Source organism: Oculina patagonica, chromosome 8, assembly GCF_052425735.1.
Source record: "Oculina patagonica isolate OP01 chromosome 8, crgOcupat, whole genome shotgun sequence".
Lineage (NCBI taxonomy): Eukaryota > Metazoa > Cnidaria > Anthozoa > Scleractinia > Oculinidae > Oculina > Oculina patagonica.
This window is the reverse complement of record NC_135765.1, coordinates 18,719,612-18,742,045: the sequence shown is the minus strand read 5'-3', so window position 1 is coordinate 18,742,045 and position 22,434 is coordinate 18,719,612. Positions and strand designations below refer to the sequence as shown.

Genomic DNA, 22,434 nt, shown 5'->3' with positions numbered 1-22,434 from the left:
TTTGCTTAAAGTTATTTGATAATAGAAGAAAATTTAATGGGGAAAGAAACACCCCTGTCGTTGACATTGCTTGAAGTCAATGCCTAATTTAAGACATTTTATGAGGGTTTGTTTTGTAAGAAATGTTAATTGCTATCTAGAGATTAAAATATTTCTGACTCACAGCGAACCAGCAGGATTTTTTTGTGTCTTTTTGTTCCTGCTGAGTTGTTAGCTTGGCATGTGTACAGTCCATCATCTGTCCTTTTAATTCTGTCGAAGTTCAAATATGCTATTTTCTTTCCGAAACTTTTGACTTGTCCATTTCGCATCCATGATACTTCCGGGTCTGGTTTGCCAGTCGCTGAACAACTGATATTGACTGATGATCCCTCAGTGAAACTTCCGTTTAATAACAGTTGGCTGATAAATGGTAGCTCTGCAAGGAGATAACTATTTAAAGCAATGTTGAAAAAGATTTCAGCTGTGGCTGAGAAGATTTATCGTCAGATACTGCAAACCGAAGATTTCAAAGATTATGTCTGACAATACTTCACAAGGCACTGTTGACTAAGTCCACTGTTGATATAGCATATATGCTGCTAACCTGCGATCAGGCGTTTTTTCCCTTGCAAAGATGAGAGAGGGAAAAAGAACGCCTGATACATTTATTTAACCGGCCGCCAACCGCCCCCAAATTTAAATTAACTAAGGTGTCGTAGAACTGTCAAACCACTCTTTGTAGATGGCGGCAAATTCGGGACTCGGATTTCTTCGAGGCGTGAAAAACGTCTGCAGAATAATTATACATGTACAGCCTGAATAAAACTTCGCCGTACTAAAATAAAAATGCTTTCAGTAGCAGGGAGAAATGACGTTCGCGAATATATATTTATCAGCGATAGACGCCGTCCCTTACAACTCTCAAAAAAGGAATTTACAGATGAGCTGTTTCACGGCGCGGATAGCATCGTGCAGCTTTTAAGTAAACACTGTAAACATTCCAACACCTCTGGAATATTGTTTGGCGAATTGGTTTTCCCTAAACTCATTCGATGAACTGCCAAAACACCGTCACGAAAACAAATTACGCATTGTCGAACACTTTATCTGTTCTGCATTCAGAGAATTACACTTGAAATTTGTCAGGTCTTCAGCTAACGTAGAAGAAAAATTGTCCTTGAAATTAACACGCCTCGTCTAAGCCCTTAGCACCAGCTTTTGACTGGAAGTCTCGTTGAAATACTACAGCCAATCAGTCCACACCGCTTCATTTAGTATTGTTTCTCGACCAATCAGAAGAAAAACCAGAATCCGTTTTTTTTTACATACGATTCGACAAGTAAATGTATCATGCCCTCCTTCCCCGGAGTGGTAAGTAGGGAGGGAGGGCATGATCTCAGGTTAATATGCTGCTTGCACTAACCCCCGAAATGAAAAGTTATGTAGCCAGTGAAGGGATCAAATAGACGCTTTTCATTAAATGCAAAACTTTTATGAACGTCTTATGGGACTTTTGAAGCAGGCTTTTTGAAAGAGCATTGGAAAAATCTGTTTGAATAATATCCAGCTGGAAATCATTCTTAGAACAAACTACGCTGTTGTAGATTCACGGCCATGCAGTTGTGTATGTGGGAGCTGTGAAAACACCTGAACACCTGTGCTCCTCACCAAAAATACAAAATATGACATCTGTCAAAATTCATTGTTACTATTTAAAAAAAGAATTTTAAACCATTAACATAACTCCCCACTGTCCTTCAAATTGCTGTCTCTCAACAAAACTTTTGAGACTTTCTTTCAAAAGAAAAGCATAAAAAGGAAAGAGGTCGTTTTCTCACCTTCAACCACCAAGTGAACAGGGTCAAATACAGAGCTCTCTATAGGATTTTCTGGTTTTAGGGAGCAGCCGTAGAATCTTTCATCTCTCCTTCCGATTGCCCGAAGCGTAAAGATGACCTCGCCAGAGAATGAGTCGCCCTCACGACTTCCATTCACACGTCCACTGTATTCTTTAGGGACTACACGAGAAACTAGGCCACTCTTGCTTAGAGATACTAGGTATCCATTATCAGAAATGTAATTTTTTCCGGCTTCCTTCAATCCCCATTTCACTCTATCAACATTACCAGAGAAGCTCCAGGTAAAGTTTACAGACGAACCAAGCAATCCTGTTATAGACTTTCCTTGATACTTTGAGGTAAACATTACCCGACTTGCTGCAAACAAAATGATAATAGAAATGGTAAAAGATAAATGATTGAAACAGAAACTTTTTTATTAATAAAATATATTGTTTTCGGAAACGAACGGTGAACTGGACTAAAATATATTAGTAAATTTTCAACACAATTTATTGCATAATTATGATATGATGGTAGCGACAATCATTTATATAGGAAATTTCGTCGCAAAGCTGTTATTCTAGAATAATTTCTAGTTTTGAACGAAAACGATGTTTTTGTCAATAACAATTCGTTGATTTTGTCGGCATTTTGATGATATTTTGCTTCTTGTAGCAAATAAAGTTGACTCGGCAGACTCGTTTATTCGAGTTATCCCTAGCTAGCATAGCGTCAACAAGGCAGATAGGAGGGGTCATGAATGGTCCCTCAAAATGGGGGGGGCCCCCCCGCCCCCCCCCCAGGGCAACCCCAAAAAAAATTTATTTATTTATTATTTAAAATTCGCAGTGCTCGCAATGCTCGCAAAATTTTAGTGGGTGCTCGTTTGCTCGTGCTCGCACATTTTTACAAGTGCTCGCATGCTCGGTTTTCAATGGTGTAACTTTTTGAAAAGTGCTCGTTGCTCGCAAGGCTAACTTTTGTCAGTGCTCGTGCTCGCAAAGAAAAACGCTTTTCTCGCATGCTCGCAAATGCTCGCAAAGACCATTTGATACCCCTGATAGGGTTACCCTACCTCATGGAAGACAAGGCCTTAAGAGCATAAAATTGAAAGCAGCATTAAACAACAATGCTGTCGAAGGGAATATTCGAAAACGAAATCAACTTCGTTCAAAACGTTTAAACAAACTTTTTGCAGTACCTGACTAATTTAGTAAAATTTTGTTACCATATATTTCGAGAACGCTTATCAATTCCAGCAGGGAAAAGCATTTTAAACCGGGTCAATAAGCTTTAAGACTGTGAGTTATCTGCTAAGATCAATCATTTGTAGATTTTGTCCTTATCTTCAGTGAACGTGAAGAAAGTGTACAAGAAACATAATGTTTAGCTCGGGAACTATTTCGGAACTCCCCGTTAACCTAAACCATTTCAAAATTTCTCTTACTTGCCTTCTTCATGTCTTTCATTAAGCTTTAAACTAATCAACGCGCCAACGGTTTGGCCGCCTTTTCATACAATCGCTGAAATGTCCGCATACTTTTTAGAAATATTAATTAACAATATTAAAAAAGGTCTAAAGAAGTGCAGCTTTTAAAATTCCTACAACAATAACCGAGGTGATTTTAACCCAGATTTTGAAATAAAATAATAGTTATTTCACTCGTGTTTTGTGGATATATAGGGGATAATACATGGTTGCGCGGAGATATGAAATTTATCTTCGAGTGTTCAAATCGATAGCTCACGAGTGAACACGAGAAGATAAATTTCATATATCCAAGCAACCGTATTATTCTGTTTATTAAACCTTCTAATCACGATTTTTTTGACGATTTCCGAAGATTTTCAAAATTTTGTCTGAGGGTCGTACGAATGATTTCGAACATTTTCCGCATTTAGCGCGCATATGGAATCACAGATTAATTCTTTATTGATTTTAACATTTCAACATCGTTTTATCCACAATGTTTGCAGAACTTATCGCCTTCCACAACCACCATTTAAGTAAACCACATTAAGGATCAGTCTATTAAAGGTTATTAGAATGTTAGCTCTGAAAATAAGAGGAACATCGGAGCACGATTTCACAGTCTATCACCTTGCTTTTCACTTTATTTTCTAGGTCAAAATGGCGTTTAAAACATTGACGAAGCTGACATTTACCTCTTTATCATGCTTGTGTCCAATAAAAATCCTTTGAAAGAGAATATGCCATTTCCGCTATATTAATATTCTAACTTGGCTCCGAGGCTTGGGGGAATAAAACAAAAGAAATGATTTATTCATTCCTGAACCTTAACCTCGACGTGATATCTTTTGTTTTATTCCCCCAAGCCTCGAAGCCAAGTTAAGATTTTAATATATCGGAAATGGCCTATTAATCAAGTTTATTGTACAAAAGTATACTATAGAACCGATTTCCCAACAAAAGTCACAAAGATAAACCTACCTTGCAGTTCATGACACAAAATTACGAAGTAACGTTTGTGAAAGTTAACTTGTTTTTTTGTATGTGCTAATTATGGCGGAAATTAAAATAGATATTGGATCTTCAGTTTTGTATTTTGAAAAAATAAAATATAACGAAACCGACAGGCTGTCGAAGGTACCGCGCTGATACCAAAGTTGACTCCCTTTCAATTCTTTAGGAGACGGAAAATCACAAGCAAAACTAGCGGAAATTTTAGGTCCATAAAAATCATTATAAGTTCAAGCAAGCAACCATCTACGATATCCTACCGGTATAAGTTGGAACAATAGTGATCTAATCGGTTTAACATACAGAAAACTGAATTAAAAAGCAGAGACCGATACACACTACTAATGGCATGCAATTAATCCCCATCGAAAAAATCTTCTCCAACCGAGACTCAATCCGTAATTTAAGGCCAGGGAAGCTTTTTTGATTCTAAAAGGCAAAACAATTGATCCCGATGGTCTTAACATTCGTGAAGAAACATATTAATTTATTTGCGTGTACAATTTTATTGCTATTTTGTGAGCTTAGCATATTTTATCTTTTAATTTTATACTGTCAACATATTTCCGGTATTTCGTTTTACGTATTTCCGGTGTTTCGCAATATACCGAAATCACTACATACAGGCTATGTAGACAAACCTTCCAATGTAAACTCCATTGTACCTGAAGAAGGCTAAAAAAAAAAATACGGCCTATAAAAAAAAAAACCACCAAAAAAAACCGACCTCTTACATAAACATCAGCTATAACTAAATAACGAAGAAAGAGAAAGCGATCCTCGTGGTGTCGACTTCGGAAAATAGCGATATTTCGATATTTTAAAATTCAGCCTAAAACAGACAAAACAATAGACATCACTACGAGGCTCTAGGGAATAAACCCACAAACTCTATTGTTTAGTCCCCGGAGTCTCATCCTGAGGTCTACTGTTTAGGCTGAGTTTTTAATACCGGGTATATCGAAATTGGGCTATTGACTTGCTAAATATGGATGTATGGTTCAGGTCAGTTGCTGTGACGGTCAGCAGCATTGCGTATATTGCGCGGTCAGGCTTGTCATTCATAACTGAACTGCCTGCCGTTCACAACCGAACGTTCTACTCATCATTTTGCCATCACTTTGTTACTAGTTTAAAGAAATCTCATTAAATTTCCGTCAATAGGTCTTGGTGCTCGATAAACATCGAGCCAAATGATTCGTTCTGACGTTAGTCGAGATTAGTTGAGCGCACTTCACTGAGCTGTGTACGCGTGTTCGTCTGTCTTGTTATAAATCCCTACAATGTTGTCTGTAATTACTTTCCAATTATCTGGAAGGCCTTGCTCACGATCTTGATCTTATAAGACGCTACTGTTTACTCCAATTTAAAACTGTAAACAACTTTCCCACTACATGACCTTTAAAAACGAAATGAACTACACTAAAATTTCTTAGACGTACCTGAATGCGGAAGTATTAACACGATTACATGTAAAAGGCAGCCTAACGAAAGGACGTTTTCACCCATTTTCACTGTCTGTGACAAAATCGTATTGCCTTAATGTTGCAGTTGTTGCGAGGTCTACTCAAGGAAGCAGTTGCTGCCGCAGCTCTGGTAGCAAAAGTACTCAACCAATACTTTCTTTATTTGAAAAGAGTCACACTTCAGTAGCTTGAGTCACTCCAGTCACGCATAAGCAACTGACTCGTCCCAGGACTTTTCTTGGCGCCAGATGATGAGAAGACATCACACCTGCGTCTTACAATTTTCTCGTAAGAGACGTCAAGGGACGAGTCAGCCTCGGCGATGAGTGCTCAGGAACATCACGTTCGAATTCTGTTTGTTTGTTGAGAAGAAATTTAAGTAGTTTTCAATAGTAGTCGGGCACTGTAGATCAATATTGCACCAAATATATTGAACAGATAAGCAATATTTTTTGAACACCAACATGATTACTTTGATGTGTAACATTCTCTCTTCCTTGAAGATCGCAATTTTCCTAGGGCGGACAGTTTTCGAAAAGGGAATTCCGAGGAAAACTATCCGCTTTTCGAACAGATAATGTCCGTGGATAAAGATCCACGCAATTTTTAGCCTGCAGAACATGCGGTTTATTTTTTGCGGCCCGCAAAATAAAAACTCGCACTTCGCGCCACGACCCGCAAAATAAACCGCCTGTTCTGCAGGCTATGCAATTTTTCTTTGCGAAAAATGCAGGTTATTGTTTATGTAAATGTTCGCTTTAATATTGCTTTCGTCTATATTCAGTTATGTAAAGGCAATGAGGCACTAAAACGGTTACGTTTGCATTCAACCATGAAACGTTGCTTTAAATAGGAATACTATAATAGAAGATATTTCTATTTTGGCTATTTTTATGTTAATGTTCAGTTTAATATTGCTTTCAATAAATCATGAAAATGGATATTTCTCTGTGCTTTACAGTATAAGGACAGAAAAAAGCCACTTTTCAATTTTATAATAGCGATTTCTTCATGGTAAGTGAGTGCGTACGATTTTTAGTCACGAGTTGTGAAGAATAACAGAACAAACGAACGAGCGAGTTGAATATCCTTCATGATCACAACAAGTAAATACAAATTGTACATGCGAACTTATGATGAAATAATTTGTCTATTACATGAGTTCTGAGACATAACAAAGTTGAGAAAAAAAGAAAATCGTGGTTGCAGGGGCGAAAAGCAAAACTCGTTCACCAGAGCATTCTTTACTCAGCTTAACTGCAAAGAATTCTGCGAGTTAATTACTACATTAATAGTAATCTTCAGCAACCTTGGCACGGAAATCACTTTCTGGCCATGTTTTAAAGACCATTTTATCTGCAAAGATGAAGAGAACTTGTCCTTAAAGTTAAATTCTGTTTCCTTTATATGAGTTTAGTTTCTTTGTTGTCTTTTCAACTTACTACTTTCAATGCCAGTTGTTTGTTGTAATGTACAACAGAAGTAGTGAGTTACATTAGCTAGGGACGTACTAAATTCAAGTAGGCGATCGAGAAGTGCGCAGAACGTTTCCTGATGAAATCAGGGCATCAACAAAACAACATCACCTGCCTGATTGCTATACCTTATTCCGTTTGTAATATTTTAAAAATACGTACATTAAAAAAACACATTACAAGATACACCACTTCTACAGCAACACCAACTTTACCAATAACAATACTACTTACAATAACACCTTATTACAATAATATCAGCGAGAATATATATGACCAGAAACCCATAAGGGTTGAAACGTGTAACGCGCGCGCAGAGCGTTTGAATATTCATTTTGCTAAGTACCATATTTGGAAACACGAAAAATTTGTACGCGAATGCTTTATGCACGTAATGACACTCGCAACATAATTTTTGGTTTTGGGGTAAGGGGTTTGGGGTATATGTTTCTCGTGATTTTCCAAATATGCTACTTAGTGTAAACGAATGTGCAAACGCTTTGTACAATGCGAATCATAGGGAGTTACACGATTCAACCCTTATGGGTTTCTGATATGACAGAACAGTACAAACGAAACACTGCAAAACTAAGGAAATTTATCACCGAAAGGGCTATTAATCGAGTTTATATCCATCGGTCTTACAAGCAGTATAAAAGAACCGCTAAAAAAGAAGCTAACAATTTAGCTAGAGACCCGACATGGAGACTCTGAAAAGTGATACGTTATAAAAAAATACCAGTGTGATTTTAAAACGTTTTGATATGCTTTCTAATTGAACACTTATCTAGTGGCTACTTTTTTTTTATTTCAAGTATAGTTTTTATTGGCTTGAATGAAAAGACACTTTACTTGCCTACGCTACGGAATATTGTTTGTTTTCTGTTGGCAGATAATTGTGCTTCTAACTGGGTTTACTTTCATTTTTGTTTTTTGTTGTTGTTAATAGCAACTTCTCTTTTACATTAACGTTTTCACCCGAGTAAACACAACGTCTGTTTCACTACTTATTAATCAGCCGTAAGATCCTCCATGTTGGCGTACAAGCTGTTGTCATACTCATCAAGGTTGATGTATGTCTGAAACAAAAAAATATATTGCAGGTTAGTGTGTAATAAATTTTCAGTTTCGATTTAAGGTGATTTTTGTTGGCTGACATCCTAAATTCTTCTTAGCTCATGGTGTTAACGATACAAAGATCAATTAGCAGCGAAGATAATGCTTCCGCACCAATCGCTTGTTATTTTTTCTACTTTGCTAATTTTATGACTGCGCCATCTTGGGAACTGAAATAAATGAAGTTAGCCACTGGAACTAAAATTCTTTTTTCTTCTCATTGAGCCAAGGATGTTGTACGCAACTTGGAAATCTGAATGGACATATAAAAAGGTGAATCTGATTACGACTTATATTGAAAATTTCAGTCCACATTTTGTGTCGAGTGTTCCAGGTGCAAAAGAAAAGGTCGAGAACCTTCCACTGTTTAATACTATACTCTACTCGTTCTTCTTCGCGCTGTTTCCTAACAGACATGTACAGAAGTAGAACATGTTTCTTATAGTTAAATTTTGCGTTATTGGTAAAATATGCCGAATCCTATTATGTTTACCTTGTGGTTTCTCTCCATGTCCTTCATCGTTTCTTTTAGTTTAGGAAAGGTTGGTCGATCACTTGGGTTTTGTTCCCAACACTTCAGCATAGTCTGATATCTAAACAACAGAAAGAGAATTAAAAACAACCAAAAAAAGCATTATGTAAATAGCATAGTTGCGCTATTTTAAACGAGATTAGAGAGCGGCACTCAGTTCATAAAAGATCTAAATTAAATTCGAAAATATGCGTCCTAACAGGACATTGTAAGCTCAGAAATTTGCTATAAACATGTATAACATAAAAAGAAGGTAAAATCTGCGTTAGAGCCTAGTGGCCCATCAGGCCGGAGCTTATCCCAGTTTCCAAACCATAAAGCGACGGGAGTATTTTTACTCTCCTCTGAATGAAATGCTCGTCGATTGAAAGGTTACCCCATGTTAGCCCAGCATTTAATTCGCCGGTACCCATTTATACACCTGTGTGGAGAGAGACATTTTGATAGTAAAGTGTATTAAGAACAAGACAACGAGGTTTTAATTATTGTCATTTTTGTCATAGCCAGGGAAGAAATCGCAAAAGAAATTATTTCATTGAAGTAAAAAGTGGTACAGGTATCAATAAAATTTAGAATTGCAACAGCAGCAACAAAAACTACTGTGTATTTACATTTTGCTGTCCACATGTTTTGGCTTTGGCATTCTGAATCCTTCTTGAAGTTTCATGGCGATTTGGCGAGCGTTAATTCCCGGATATGGAGATCCACCTAGACGAGAAAATCGAAAGTAAAGTGAACGCTGTTTGATGATGTATGGTTAATTTTATTGTATAAATGATATGTATCTGAACCTACCTACGGTAAGAATCTCGTACAGAAGGACATCATAGCTCCATCTGAGAGAAAACAAGTATGAGTAGCACTTCATTGATGTATTTATGCTCGGTGCGTTGGTATTATGTGTCGGAATGGAGGTTACGTAATGCGTACCGCATTTAGGCGTGTTTATCACGCTTATTGTTTGGGATGTATTTAAATAGGTTCACCACGTGTTGTGCTCTCACTTTAGGTCATTTCAGTGCCTTCAATCGACCGTCACTTAGTCTTTGCTTGTTTATCATGTCTGATAAAGAAGGCGAGGAGGTTCCAAAAGCTATTTCTGCTGGGACTCTTGAAGACTTAAGGTCTTACTTTGATCAGAAGTTTTCGCATTTGAAGCGCGAGCTTTCGGAAGATCAACTCAAGTCGTCTTCTTCCTTGGTTAAGAAACTTAAGTCCGAATCGAACTTAACATTCAAGTTTAGCGGCAACAAGAAGCAGTTCGAGTTCAATATCGAGACTTTGGAGCACATCACCCAGAGTCTTTCTTTTGTCGATTCGCTGAAATCTCTCGTCGACCTTGAAAACCCCGAAAATCATCAAGTTTCAGCGTTGATTCTTAAACTCGACGATTCCCTCAACTCCGCTTCAAAGGCCATAAAGCGAAGAAACAAGCTCATCAGAATTGCTGACAAATCTGAAGCAGGTTGGGCCGCAGTTGACGAGTATCTTTCTGACGAAGTCGCTTCTGGTTCTGAAGACGAAAAGAAGATCCGTGCTGCTGAGCAGAGAGCGTTGAGAAAGAAGAAGAACGCCCGCATTGCGAAGTCGGGACAGAAGTTGAGTATTTTTATCTGTTACTTTCATTCGTTTTCTTTGCCCGTTCTTTATTTTCTTTAGCGTTTAGCAGTGTTGTATTATGGCTCGACCTATTCCTCCAATACAATAAATTCTTTTATTGTCTATTTGCTTGTGTGTTTCATCATTACAGAGTTTAGAGCATAAATAAGTTATTTTCGGTACGCAGTTTAGGAAATAAATGTATTTATGCTCGGTGCGTTGGTATTATGTGTCGGAATGGAGGTTACGTAATGCGTACCGCATTTAGGCGTGTTTATCACGCTTATTGTTTGGGATGTATTTAAATAGGTTCACCACGTGTTGTGCTCTCACTTTAGGTCATTTCAGTGCCTTCAATCGACCGTCACTTAGTTTCCCCCTTTCTTCCGTTTCTACAGGTTGTTCAGCGTCCAGGCACGTCATCTGGTTCTTCATCAACTGTCTCCTCTATTACTCCAAGAAATTTTACTAATTTTCGTCCTCAAACGTCGAAAGGCGCCTTTGATAAAGGCCGTTATGACATCTGCTTCGCCTGCGGCCAGACCGGTCATTGGAGAGTCAATTGCCACAACAAATACTTCACTGCCCCATCAACCTACAAACAGCTCCAAAGTTTCCCAAGTAAAGACAGCGGCTCTTCTGGGCAGCAGTAATTCCATTTCTGACCAGAAAGTGGTGAATGATACTCTTGAAGGTATTTCAGACGATGGTCTAGTTTTCGAGGAGCGTTTTGAATTTGAGAATTCTCCCAATCGTATTCAATCAGTTAAGGGTAGGCTCAGAGCTCAATTTAATTTTTGGTCGCTTACTCTAGGTGCAAATGATTTCATTCTCCGGGTTATTGACAAGGGGTATACCATACCTTTTATTACAGTTCCTCAGAATGCATTTTTTGATAATAACCGTTCAGCGCTCATGCACGCTGATTTTGTTTTAGAGGCTATTCAGGAGCTTCTTTTGTCAGGCTCAGTTGTTCAAGGATCTAGTCCTCCTCATGTTGTCAATCCTTTGTCTGTTTCCATACAGAGTGTGGTAAGAAGAGGTTGATTTTAGACCTTAGGCATGTCAATAAACACATTTGGAAAGAGAAATTTAAGTTTGAGGATATTAGGAACGCTTGTGTTTACCTTCCCTTCGATCATTTCATGTTTAAATTTGATCTTAAATCTGGCTACCACCATATCGATATTTTGCAGGAACATCAAACTTTTCTAGGGTTTTCTTGGGTTGTTAATGGTGTAAGGAAGTTTTTTGTGTTTACAGTTCTCCCTTTTGGGTTATCCTCAGCTCCGTATATTTTTACTAAGGTTGTTCGTGTTCTTGTCAGATATTGGAGGAGTCATGCTGTGAGAATTACAGTTTACCTTGATGACGGGCTTGGTTCTGCCCGTGATTTCGCTCTCTGCGAAGCTGCTTCATTATTTGTTAAGACTTCGCTTCAGCTTTCTGGTTTCCTTCCCAATGACAGTAAATCAATTTGGCAGCCTACTTCTTGCTTAGTTTGGTTGGGTTATTGTATTGATTTGTCTATTTATACTATCTCCATCCCTTCAGAAAGAATTCTCAGTGCGGTACAGGTTATTGATTCAATTCGTTCTCAGTATCCTTCTAGCACTGCTAGAAAATTGGCCCAGTTCGTTGGTAAGATTATCTCAATGGGTTTCGTTTTTGGTAATATTACTCGTATCATGACAAGGTATTCTCATTTCGATATTTTAAGAAGTCCTACATGGGATAGCAAAATTTCCCTATCGGGTTCCACTCTGAATGAACTATGTTTTTGGAAAGACAATATTCCTTCCCTAAACAGTAGACGCCTGTTGTCTGTACAGTCTCATTATACCCGTGTATGTTATTCCGATGCGAGTTCTACGGGTTGTGCCAGTTACATGTTAGAATTTCATAACACCATCTCTCATAAGATGTGGAGTGTTGAAGAGGCTCAGAAGAGCTCCTCGTACAGGGAACTAAAGGCTATTTCCCTGGGTCTAGAATCTTTTTTGCCTTTGGTTAAAGGGCACACTATTAAGTGGTATACTGATAATCAGAGCGTTTCTAGAATTGTTGAAGTGGGAAGCATGAAGAAAGATTTGCAACGTTTAGCTTTGCGCATTTTTAGTATGTGCTTGCTCAATTGCATCACATTGGAAGTTGAATGGATTCCGAGATCGGCTAATGATAGAGCTGATTTTTTGAGTAGAGTGGTGGATTATGATGATTGGCGGGTCAACAGGGATTATTTCCTTTTGGCCGAGGAGAAATGGGGTCCTCACTCCGTGGACCGCTTCGCGAATCATGAAAATACTCAGTTGCCCCGTTTCAATAGCAGGTTTTGGTGCCCTGGAACAGAGGCGGTTGATGCCTTTTCTGTTTCTTGGGCGGGAGAGAATAATTGGCTCGTTCCACCTATTTTTCTCATCCCCAGGGTCCTCAGTCACATGGTTGCCCTTGGCGGTCGCGCTACACTTGTTGTTCCTGCTTGGCCTTCCGCTCCATTTTGGCCATTGATTTTTACAGACGAGGGTTTGTCCCCCATATTCTCTGATTTTCTCGAGATCCCCATGGGTAGTGATGTTTTTGTTTTGGGTAATTATAAAAATGCCCTTTTTGGATCTCAAAATTTCCGTTCAGGGGTCCTGTTCTTGAGGATTTCCTAGAGAGGCCTTGCGTTAACGCCCCCCCCCCCCCCCCTTTCACATCTGTTGAGGGTTTCCTCTGCAGTTTGTTGAATGTTTACGCTCATACCACATGGTATCCGAGTATCGTGGGATGCACTTGGATCCCTTTTTGTGGACCACTTGGTCTTTTTCATTATGCAGGGACCACTTGGGCCCTTAGTGGCGATGTTTTGCTGTGTTTTAGGGACCGCTTGGACCCATCCTTACTTTTATTTCACCGCGTGTTTTTATTTATTCAGTTATATTTTTGGTTTGGTCTTTTTTGTCATTTCATTTTCTCTATTTTTTGCTTCAGATGTTAAAGCAGCTGCCAGTCGGACGTTTGGCGTTCCACTTTGTGAGAAGCTTTGGCTCTCTGCCTTCAATTCTCGAGCTGATAACACAGTTATTAATTATTGTAGATCGTTTTGTAAGTTTAAGGCGTGGTGCTTGCATAGCACTGGGGAGGTTTCTTTTCTCCCAGCTACTTCAATCACAGTTTCCTTGTATTTGCATCATTTACTTGAGAATTCACTAGGTAGCTCTACAATTTACAGCGTTTTTTATGCTATTAACTGGGTGCATAAGTTAGCAGGTTTTGAAAATTGCAATCCGTGCGACAAGTTTCTTGTCAAGTCTATTGTTGAGGCTTCCAGTCGCCTTCCTCGTAAACCTGTCAGGAAGGCGGAGCCCATTACCCCAGAGATCCTTGGCTTAATTTTCCAGCACTATGGGGAAAGTAGTAATTTACTTGATATCAGGTTTGTCTGTATGTGTTTATGCTGGTTTTTTCCGCATTTCCGAGCTTTTAAGCATTAGGAGATCTAACATTGTTACTGAAGATCTTTATCATAAGATTTTTGTTGAAGTCAGCAAGACTGATAAGTACAGAGACGGTTCTTGGGTTTATATTGCTAAGACTGGTAATTGTACTTGTCCTTATACTTACCTTATTAAGTACTTAGAAGCTGCAAGGATTCCTTTGTTTTCTCAGAATTTCATTTTCAGATCCTTACGGTACGACAAGAACTTGAAGTGCAATGTTTTGTCTTCCAAGCCCCTCACTGCTAGCAGAGCGGGAGAAATTCTTAAGGAGAAGTTGTTAGCTATTGGGTTAGACCCCTCTAAGTTTAGTAATCACAGCTTCAGGTCCGGAGGAGCTACTTCCGCTGCAAATCTGAATGTTCCTGATCGCCTTTTCAAAGTTCACGGAAGGTGGAAATCAGATTCAGCTAAAGACGGCTATGTTCGCGATAAAGTCGACTCACGTCTTTATGTTCCTTTGCACATTGGAATTTAATTAATTCAGTTTTTGCAAGAGTCAGTTTAGACTCATTTTGTATTTTGCTACCATTTATTCTTCTGTATTATGTAAGTTGTGTTTTGTACAGGTCGTATTATGGCACTGCTCGACCTATTCCTCCAATACAATAAATTCTTTTATTGTCTATTTGCTTGTGTGTTTCATCATTACAGAGTTTAGAGCATAAATAAGTTATTTTCGGTACGCAGTTTAGGAAATAAGTAACAATATAAATGGTATAGGAAAAAGAGGTGGGTGGGGGAGGGGATAGTGGCGAGGAAACGTTTTTACGACACCTAGTCAAAGGACGCGTTTTGGACCGTCTAAGGGATTATTATCTAATCCAAGTAAAGGGGTTGTGAAACCCAGAGAAATAAACAGAATTGTGCTGATGTCTATTTTTGCCGTGATATGTAAGGATTGAGCAACAACATGAGCTACCTACGTGACCTTCAAAACAATAGTTATAATGAGGTAATATTAGTTATAGTTATAGTAATCGTCAAGCTTATCCCTGGAAAGTACTTATCTTCGTAACCATCGACAAGCTATAGTTATTAGTGTCCCCGTTCGTTCTTCGTTCTTTTTTCATCGCTTTTTACTGTACTAGTCAAGATGTTAAGGGTAAGAATTGTGCGTTTTATGATAAAATCATGAAACCCTGCACGATTGTACTGGGTGGTTAGCATTACTTTTTTCAGTGTGGCATGGCGATCGTGTAAAAAGCCTAATGCTACGTCATAAAAAATCTTATTTTACTGAAACAAAAAAACTGCCCACATACTAGTTGGTATGATGTGCAGGTTATAAGCAAATTGAGAAAAGAGATAATCAGTGCTTAGTTGTTCCATTCAGCACTTACACATCACTTTGTGTAGTGTATGTTCCATATAGCAAAGCTTCATAAGCAGTCCACTTGACAGGCAACCGACCCTGGAAGATAAACAGCCTCACTAGTCTTATTCGTTTTATCATATCACAGGCTCAATTAAACAACAATTACGACAGATTAAGATAAGTTATTGGGAAAGTTCGGGGGGAGGGGGAGGGAAAGAGGAATACTCACCCGACTTTGTTTGGTATAAATATCATCCTGGTGAACATTCCTCGCCATCCCAAAATCTGTCACCTTACACTTCTCTCCTTCACCAACAAGAACATTTCTGGCCGCCAAGTCACGATGGATTATCTAAAAGAAATATGTCATAATTATATACTTGTCGCCGTCCTTGTTATTTGGTGTGGTTTTCTCATTTGTTACCATTCGGTGAATTCATATAATCATAGATGTTTACCTTTCTTGTCGACAAATAAGTCATCCCATCAGCTATCTGCCATGCAAACCTCATCAACTGTTGTGAAGTTAAATTAGTTTTGGGCTTTCTATCCGGGTTATTAAAATACGTGTCATTGAGCCCACGACTCTTCCTCAAATAACCCAGCAGATCACCGTACGGCACATACTCAATAAGGACCAGTAAGGGATCTTAAATAAGAAAAGAAAAGCGGTTGACATATACAGACAAGATTTCAGTGAATTGCAGAGAAAAATAGAAATGAACTCACTTTCTGGATTACGAGCTAACAAGTCGAGGCAGGGACATATTTCGCAGCCATTTTTAAAACTAACATCATAAGTACGTATCGTTCATTTTACAACCTTCAAAACGAAGACATTTATTTATATGCGATGGGCGTAGTTTTTTTTGCCTATTTTAGTTAATTTATTTTATGCTGTAATTTATCTTCTATTTAATTTGGCAAAAAAAAAAAATAAAATGGTTGTTGTTGGGCGATTGGGCATTCTCGTTTATCGAATATGACGTCTGTTTTAGCTTTAAAATCTACGCACAACAAAATATTGTATAAGGGAGTTCCATTAAAGTTACTTCGAATTTACTTTACCAGTCTCTGTTACGCATCCCAATAACTTTATCACATGAGGATGAGGCTTCAGTTTTTTCATCAATTCAAGTTCTGAAAGCAGGTCCTTTCTGTCTGAATCAGGAGCATTTTCTATTTGGAGCAAATCGATTTAAGAAAAATATCAGACCATTGCAATCAATCAATCGAATTTAAAAAAAGGTCGCAGTTTCGCTTAAAGTTGTTAATAAGATAACCTTTCAGCATTTTCACAGCCACAGTCACATCTTGGTTACCATTGATGTTCCTTGCTGTTGCCTTAGCAACTTGGGAGAAAGCTCCCTTTCCGATATTTTTAATGATATTGACTTGTTCTCGTCTGATCTCCCAGCTTCTTGTTGAAGGATGAAGCGGCATGTAATCACTGCTGTTAGGAATCTAGTAAGTTGTGCTGGTAACTTCACTTGTTTCTATTGACTGAGCATCTGCTTCCTGCTGGACAGCAGTTGTCTAGGAATAACCAGTAAAAAGTAAAGATAACAACTAAATAACTGACAAAGAATATATGTAAGGTCCGACTGAAAATTATCATGGTGAACCAACATTATCTCTGATAGGAGATGAGGTTGAAATACGCAAATGATGTGAAAGAATTTTGTCTGCAAAGGAAACAGTTTTTGCCAACCTACACTCTCTTGTAAAAAGTTTTCGTTGTATGTCATAAAATGGCTTTATTCGCGAACTATTCTGAAAGAGAAATTGAAAGAACTTACCATTTGAATGGAATCTTCACGTGATGATGATCTGCTAACACTGGGATTAGAAGGCCTTTTCCTGAAAAAAGAGTTTATTAAAAAAGCTATAAGTAAATTTGTTATTTTGTGATCACCAAATTTTGACTGTTGTACTCACTGTTTTCCACGCTTGAAGATTGCTGAAAAGCAAGAACGTGTTGTGAGAAAGACAATAAGTAAACAAAACAAATGGGCTATACATTAACCAATCTCCTTACTAGCATTTTGCCTGTCTCACGACGCCTTAAAGGATCCTTGTTAGCCTTTTTAGCAAAGTAAAACGGTTGGAAATATTTTAGGAAAAAAACGGTGTGACGCAGTGGTATCAGGATCTTGTAGATAGTTAACCTCATTTAAGTAAAGCGATCAGTATCAATAGTAACAAGGATCCATGAGTAAAAGAGGAAAATTCACTTGCTCAATGGTATGTTGCTACTGAGAAAAGATCCAGTGGTTGCCATTCGTAACATATAACAGAACAGGACGAAGTTTTAGGACTTAAAAACTTTGTTAGTTCAGTTTTATTTTAGCAAAGCATGTGTTAAGAATGAATTCGAATGCAAAGAATTACCTGGAATTTGACGCTTTCTCCAGCTGATAACACTGATTATAACAATGATTATCACCAATAAGATAATGATACTGAGATAAACAGCATGAAGAATCTCCACTTCCCTGTCGCATCTAACAACTGTGGGTTATAACATTTAAAATTATTATCTGTTCCCGCTTTTTAAGTGACATGCCTGCAAACCAGTTCTCGAATTTATTTTATATTAAGGCTTGAAATGGGTACATTTTTTTATACACAGCTTACCTGTTTCATTCTGGTTTGCAGTCGATTTAGTGAACCCTGAAAAACACCAAAACGGATATAAAATTAGTTTGGAAGAATGTGTATACAAGGTAGTTGAACAGTTATCAAAGATAAAATAACTTCAATTGTCTAAGGCATTATTATAGGAGAATTGGAGCATCTTGCTTATTTCTTTTAACGACAAACAGAAATATCAGAAAAAAAGAACTACTTAGAGGAATAATCTGCAACAAGAAAAGTAAATCTTCCATTACTTTACCTCCTAAAACTCTGACTCTCTTTATGCTTTTCTGTTGTTTCAGACTCTCTCCAAATTTGTTAGTCGCAGTCACAGCAAACTCATACCGCTGACCCTTTTTGAGTGTGACGACATATTCATGAACAGAGACATCATGAATGACCTCAAGCTTTCTCCAGTCTCCTACGATACCGTTGCTACTAACGTTCCGTATATATACAGTGTATTGTATGATGTCCGCTCCATTGCTGACTGGCTTTGTCCATTTTAAAGCCACTTCATCACTATGTACCTCCGCAGGCATGTCTATAATGTTTGGTGTATCGGGAATTCCTAATTGATAAAAATGTAAAAACATTGTTCTGTTAGTCAGATGAAACGCATAATTGCCACATTACGTTATGCTTGGTGTCACCATTTTGTGCGCTTTTTGTGAAGGCTGCTTGTTGATCCGTCATGTTTACCGCATGTACTTGTGTTTGAAAAAGCCTTGCTTATCAGTCAGAGACAACTGTGAGACAATTATGTTACACCACTTTCTATGAAATAATAGTCAGAACAATGGACAACAATGTAGCAAAATTATTGGATGTAATGTCAGCTGTGTCCCTTTTGGTTGGACTTTCAATTAACGAAGGCCGCTGGAAATCGTACCTTTAATATTTGTCATGATTGTCTTCTGCGTAGCTGCACCCTCAAACACAGCATTCCTGGCAAACACCTTCACACTGTACTCGGTATCTCTCTCCAGACCTCCAACAGACAGACTTGTTGTACCAGGGTCAGTAACATTCTCATTCTTTATCTCAGTGCCACCCTTTAGTATGACCACTCGGTATGCTGTGATAGGACTCCCTCCATCATCAGCTGGTGCAGTCCATTTTACTGTCATTGAAGTGGCTTGGATGTCTGAAGATGAAGAAACTATGGCCGGGAAGCCTGGTTCTTCTAATGATTATCAAATTAAAGAAGAAATTTGATTTTTATCACTATAGCTTCTTTATTCGAAACAAAGTTTAAATGATGTGTCATATAACTACAAGCGTTAAGCGTGGTAGCTGCGAAAAAACAATGTACCCCTTTGTTTGCCTATATGAAAGCTCGCCATCTCTATCAATCCCCTGGAACCCGTGATAACTAGGGATAAATCCCTTTCCGGATTTAAATCTTGCAAGTTTAAACGTCCATTTTTAGGGACATTCTATCCTAACGTAAGCAGTTCCAAAAATGGTCTTTCGAACTTCAGGTATTATAACTGACTCTTCTCTAGCCGTCACATACTTATCTGTTCAAGTAGCATCGAGGCGTTGTTTAAAGGATCAAGGCCATTGTAAGCGACACGCTTGTATTGACCAAAATCTTGCTCATCATTTATGGTCACCCCCACTGTACCCTCTTTAGCTGTGACTGTGTTTAGTTCGTTTTCATCAGGTCTGTACCATTTGAGTGTTGGTGTAGGAACACCATCTGACACACACTTCAATGTCACTTTCTGACCAATCCATGACTTGGCAGCTGATGAAGTAACACTTAGTATTTCTGCCGGGTCTGAAAAAGTAACGTAAAACAATTCGTTTACTTTTGTTTAAAGTCCTTCAATATTAAAGAGGAAAACGTAAATGCAAAAAAGAAACGCCACTGTTGTTGATTTATCTTGTAGTCAATGTCTGATTTAAGAAATTTGATGTTAACTTGTTTTGTAAGAAATGTTAATTTATAAAATACATCTAGAAATTAAAAGATTTCTAACTCACAACGAACCACCAGGCTCTCAGTGCGAGTGTTTGTTCCTGCTGAGTTGTTAGCTCGGCATGTGTACAGTCCATCGTCTGTCCTGGTAATTCTGTCAAAGTTCAAATATGTTATTTTCTTCCCAGAACTTTTGATTTGTCCATTTCGCATCCATGATACTTCCGGGTCTGGTTTCCCAGTCGCTGCACAACTAATATTGACTGATGATCCCTCAATGTAACTTCCGTTTATTGACAGTGGGCTGATAACTGGTAGCTCTGCAATGAGATAACTTTTTTAAACAGTATTGAAAAGGATTACAGCAGATAACATTCACAGAGTGGGTTGCTTCCTATTAGCCATAAAATGAAATGGACATATCATGGAATGAAGCCGTGGTAAAAACAGTCATGAACAGGGCCAACCTGCTACCGTACAACCCTGAACTCAAAAGCGGTGAACAAGATCGAGTCATGGAGAATCTTACAGTAAACGGGTAACCTAACGTCCTGTTTAAGAAATGTATTAGGGAAAGAACCAGAGAAAGGCACACGCAAGAAAGACCACTAGGGCTCGCAGTCATTCCGTACGAAAGAGGCGCATCGGATCGAGTGGGTTGCGTCGTCCAGAAATTCCACATTTTGACGGAATTCAAGCCTGAAAGAACATTGGGCCATGTGTTCAAAAAGCCGAAGGATCGACCAGCGGTTAATCGAATAGCAGAAATTGTTTACAAAGTGAAGTACGAGCAACAGCGAATCATCGATTAGGCAGCATGCCGAGTCAGCGGAACACAACATCCAATCGAAAGACGCCCAGATCTGCGAGCGTGGCATAAAAAATTACAATAAGAGGCTTTTCTTGGAGGTGTTGCACTCCACTTTGGAAAGCGACGCTGTTAACGAACGCAAAAGTGTTCCCTCGCGCTTATGTGCCTTTATATCAAAATTAAAAACGTCCGGCATTGGTAGCGCGAGCATGAGTAGTTAAGTCACCCCTTCTCCGATCGCGCTTTGCGCTTGGCTTTTGTTGCTCCTGCCGCAATAAACCATTAATCATAATAATTTCATTGGGCATTGTGGCGTATTTTGCGCGCTGAAATGGAGAATTCAGCGGGCTAAGTTTTTGTCACATCTGAAGACATATGTGCATATTTTCTGAAACGAAACAATCTGTGACTCCAAGTTATAAAGGTAAATTGCAGCTTGGAAAAACAAATCTGCATGTAGTGACGGCCCTGGCCTTAAACTGTTTGGGTTGCTAGAATTTTCTCACCTCTAACTTCCAAGTACACAGAGTCAAATTTTGGCGAATTAAAATCAGTAGACATGTCTATTCTACAGCCATAATATCTTTCATCACTCTTTCTGATTGAGCTTAGAGTAAAGATGACCTGACCAGAGGATACGTCACCACTCCCGCTCACACGTCCACTGTATGGTAAAGGGACTGGTATTGACACAAGACCAATTTTCTTAATAGATGCCAGAATTCCACCTTTCCTAAAATCATTCACTCCATCTTTCTTCAGTCCCCAGTCAACTACATTAACAGCGCCAGAGAAGACCCATTTGAAATTAACAGTCGAACCAACCATTCCAGCCACAGTTTTTCCGCCATACTTTGAAGTGAAACTATTCTGACCTCCTGAAAATTACGAAGCCCAAGCCAAAGTTATACAGAGCATGAAAATTGAGATTTAAGTGAAATTGAAGATGGTTAAATCTAAATTAAAGTTGGTTATCCAACTTAATACCATAAATTAAGTACGTGTTTGTAGAGTTGGCGTAAAGGAGTCTTTTTATCTGTCTTTGAACTTAAGTGTAAAGCTGGCGTAAAGGTCAGCTTTAAATAAATGTAAAGTAAGCGTAAAGCAACTGAACTAAATTCTAAACTAAACTCCAACTTTACTTGAGCTTTACACCACAGTAAAGTTATGTTTTCATGCTAGAAATTAATTTCTACGTTACCGGGTAATTTCTTTTATCTAGCAATGCGAGTGCTTGTAAAATTTAAATTATCAGTTGAACAAGACAGCAGAACTTTTATTCTGTGTCGAATTGCAACGTTTTATAATCAATGTTTTTTAAAATGGTCAGACCAAAAGTAAGATCTTTCTACAAAAAATGACCTTTGTATTCGGTAGATTTTTTTCGGCAGTTGCGATTCTGTAGTGTGAGAGTGGAATCAATTCATGGCCAGAAAAATAAAGAAATCGGATATCAACGGAGAAACCTTTCGAACGAGAGTTATAACCTGCCAAATGAAGCGAGAAAAGTGACAATAATACAAAGCGAACCTGGAAGCAAACCTGGGCAATGTCTGCTTATAGTTATAGTGGATGCCAGTGCCACTTTTCTCACGCTAGCCACCACACTGTTAAAAGATGCGTACTACACGAAAGTTACCGAACTCGCAAACACCCTTCGAACCTTTCTACAAAAACCTTTTTTAATTTTCTGTTTTTTTTTTTTTTGCCTCATGTGAAAATTCAGTTTTAACAAGTCCCCTTAAACAAATTTTCTTAGCTAATAGCAG

General features: G+C 38.4%; 3 protein-coding genes and 1 pseudogene across 5 annotated transcripts in view; 2 read left to right on the top strand and 2 right to left on the bottom strand.

Moving 5' to 3' along the window:
- Positions 1-6,529, bottom strand: part of LOC144662797 (uncharacterized) — a 208,514-nt gene extending 201,985 nt beyond the window's left edge. For both annotated transcript variants that reach the window (XM_078523732.1, XM_078523733.1), the window contains exons 1-3: positions 5,748-6,529; positions 1,821-2,198; positions 164-418 (exon numbers count right to left, since the gene is read on the bottom strand). In XM_078523732.1, the coding sequence (XP_078379858.1) occupies positions 164-418; positions 1,821-2,198; positions 5,748-5,814 (700 nt within the window). In that variant the 5' untranslated portion in view covers positions 5,815-6,529. The remainder of the gene's footprint in view (positions 1-163; positions 419-1,820; positions 2,199-5,747) is intronic.
- Positions 1-22,434, top strand: part of LOC144662793 (uncharacterized) — a 192,926-nt gene that overhangs the window by 86,010 nt on the left and 84,482 nt on the right. The gene's annotated exons all lie outside the window — the stretch shown is intronic.
- LOC144662862 (tyrosine-protein kinase receptor Tie-1-like) lies at positions 8,045-21,508 on the bottom strand (annotated as a pseudogene). The gene is made up of 18 exons (XR_013572534.1): positions 21,172-21,508; positions 19,920-20,174; positions 19,447-19,713; positions 18,820-19,113; positions 18,187-18,498; positions 17,928-17,963; positions 17,682-17,801; positions 17,229-17,250; positions 17,090-17,150; positions 16,574-16,826; positions 16,359-16,469; positions 15,749-15,939; positions 15,520-15,642; positions 15,316-15,386; positions 9,690-9,730; positions 9,506-9,602; positions 8,856-8,955; positions 8,045-8,325 (listed from the first exon to the last, which is right to left on the bottom strand). The product of XR_013572534.1 is annotated as a tyrosine-protein kinase receptor Tie-1-like (transcript).
- LOC144663175 (uncharacterized) lies at positions 10,877-13,969 on the top strand. The gene is made up of 2 exons (XM_078524102.1): positions 10,877-11,187; positions 13,467-13,969. The coding sequence occupies exons 1-2, from the start codon at positions 11,010-11,012 to the stop codon at positions 13,967-13,969; spliced, it is 681 nt and encodes a 226-aa protein (XP_078380228.1). The 5' UTR covers positions 10,877-11,009.

What these genes read in the sequence shown, in the direction of transcription:
- LOC144663175 (XM_078524102.1), top strand. Translation starts at nt 11,010, where the DNA reads ATGACATCTGCTTCGCCTGCGGCCAGACCGGTCATTGGAGAGTCAATT. An exon ending in GGTGAATGATACTCTTGAAG is followed by an intron (nt 11,188 to 13,466) that starts GTATTTCAGACG and finishes TTTTTGCTTCAG; the next exon opens with ATGTTAAAGCAGCTGCCAGT.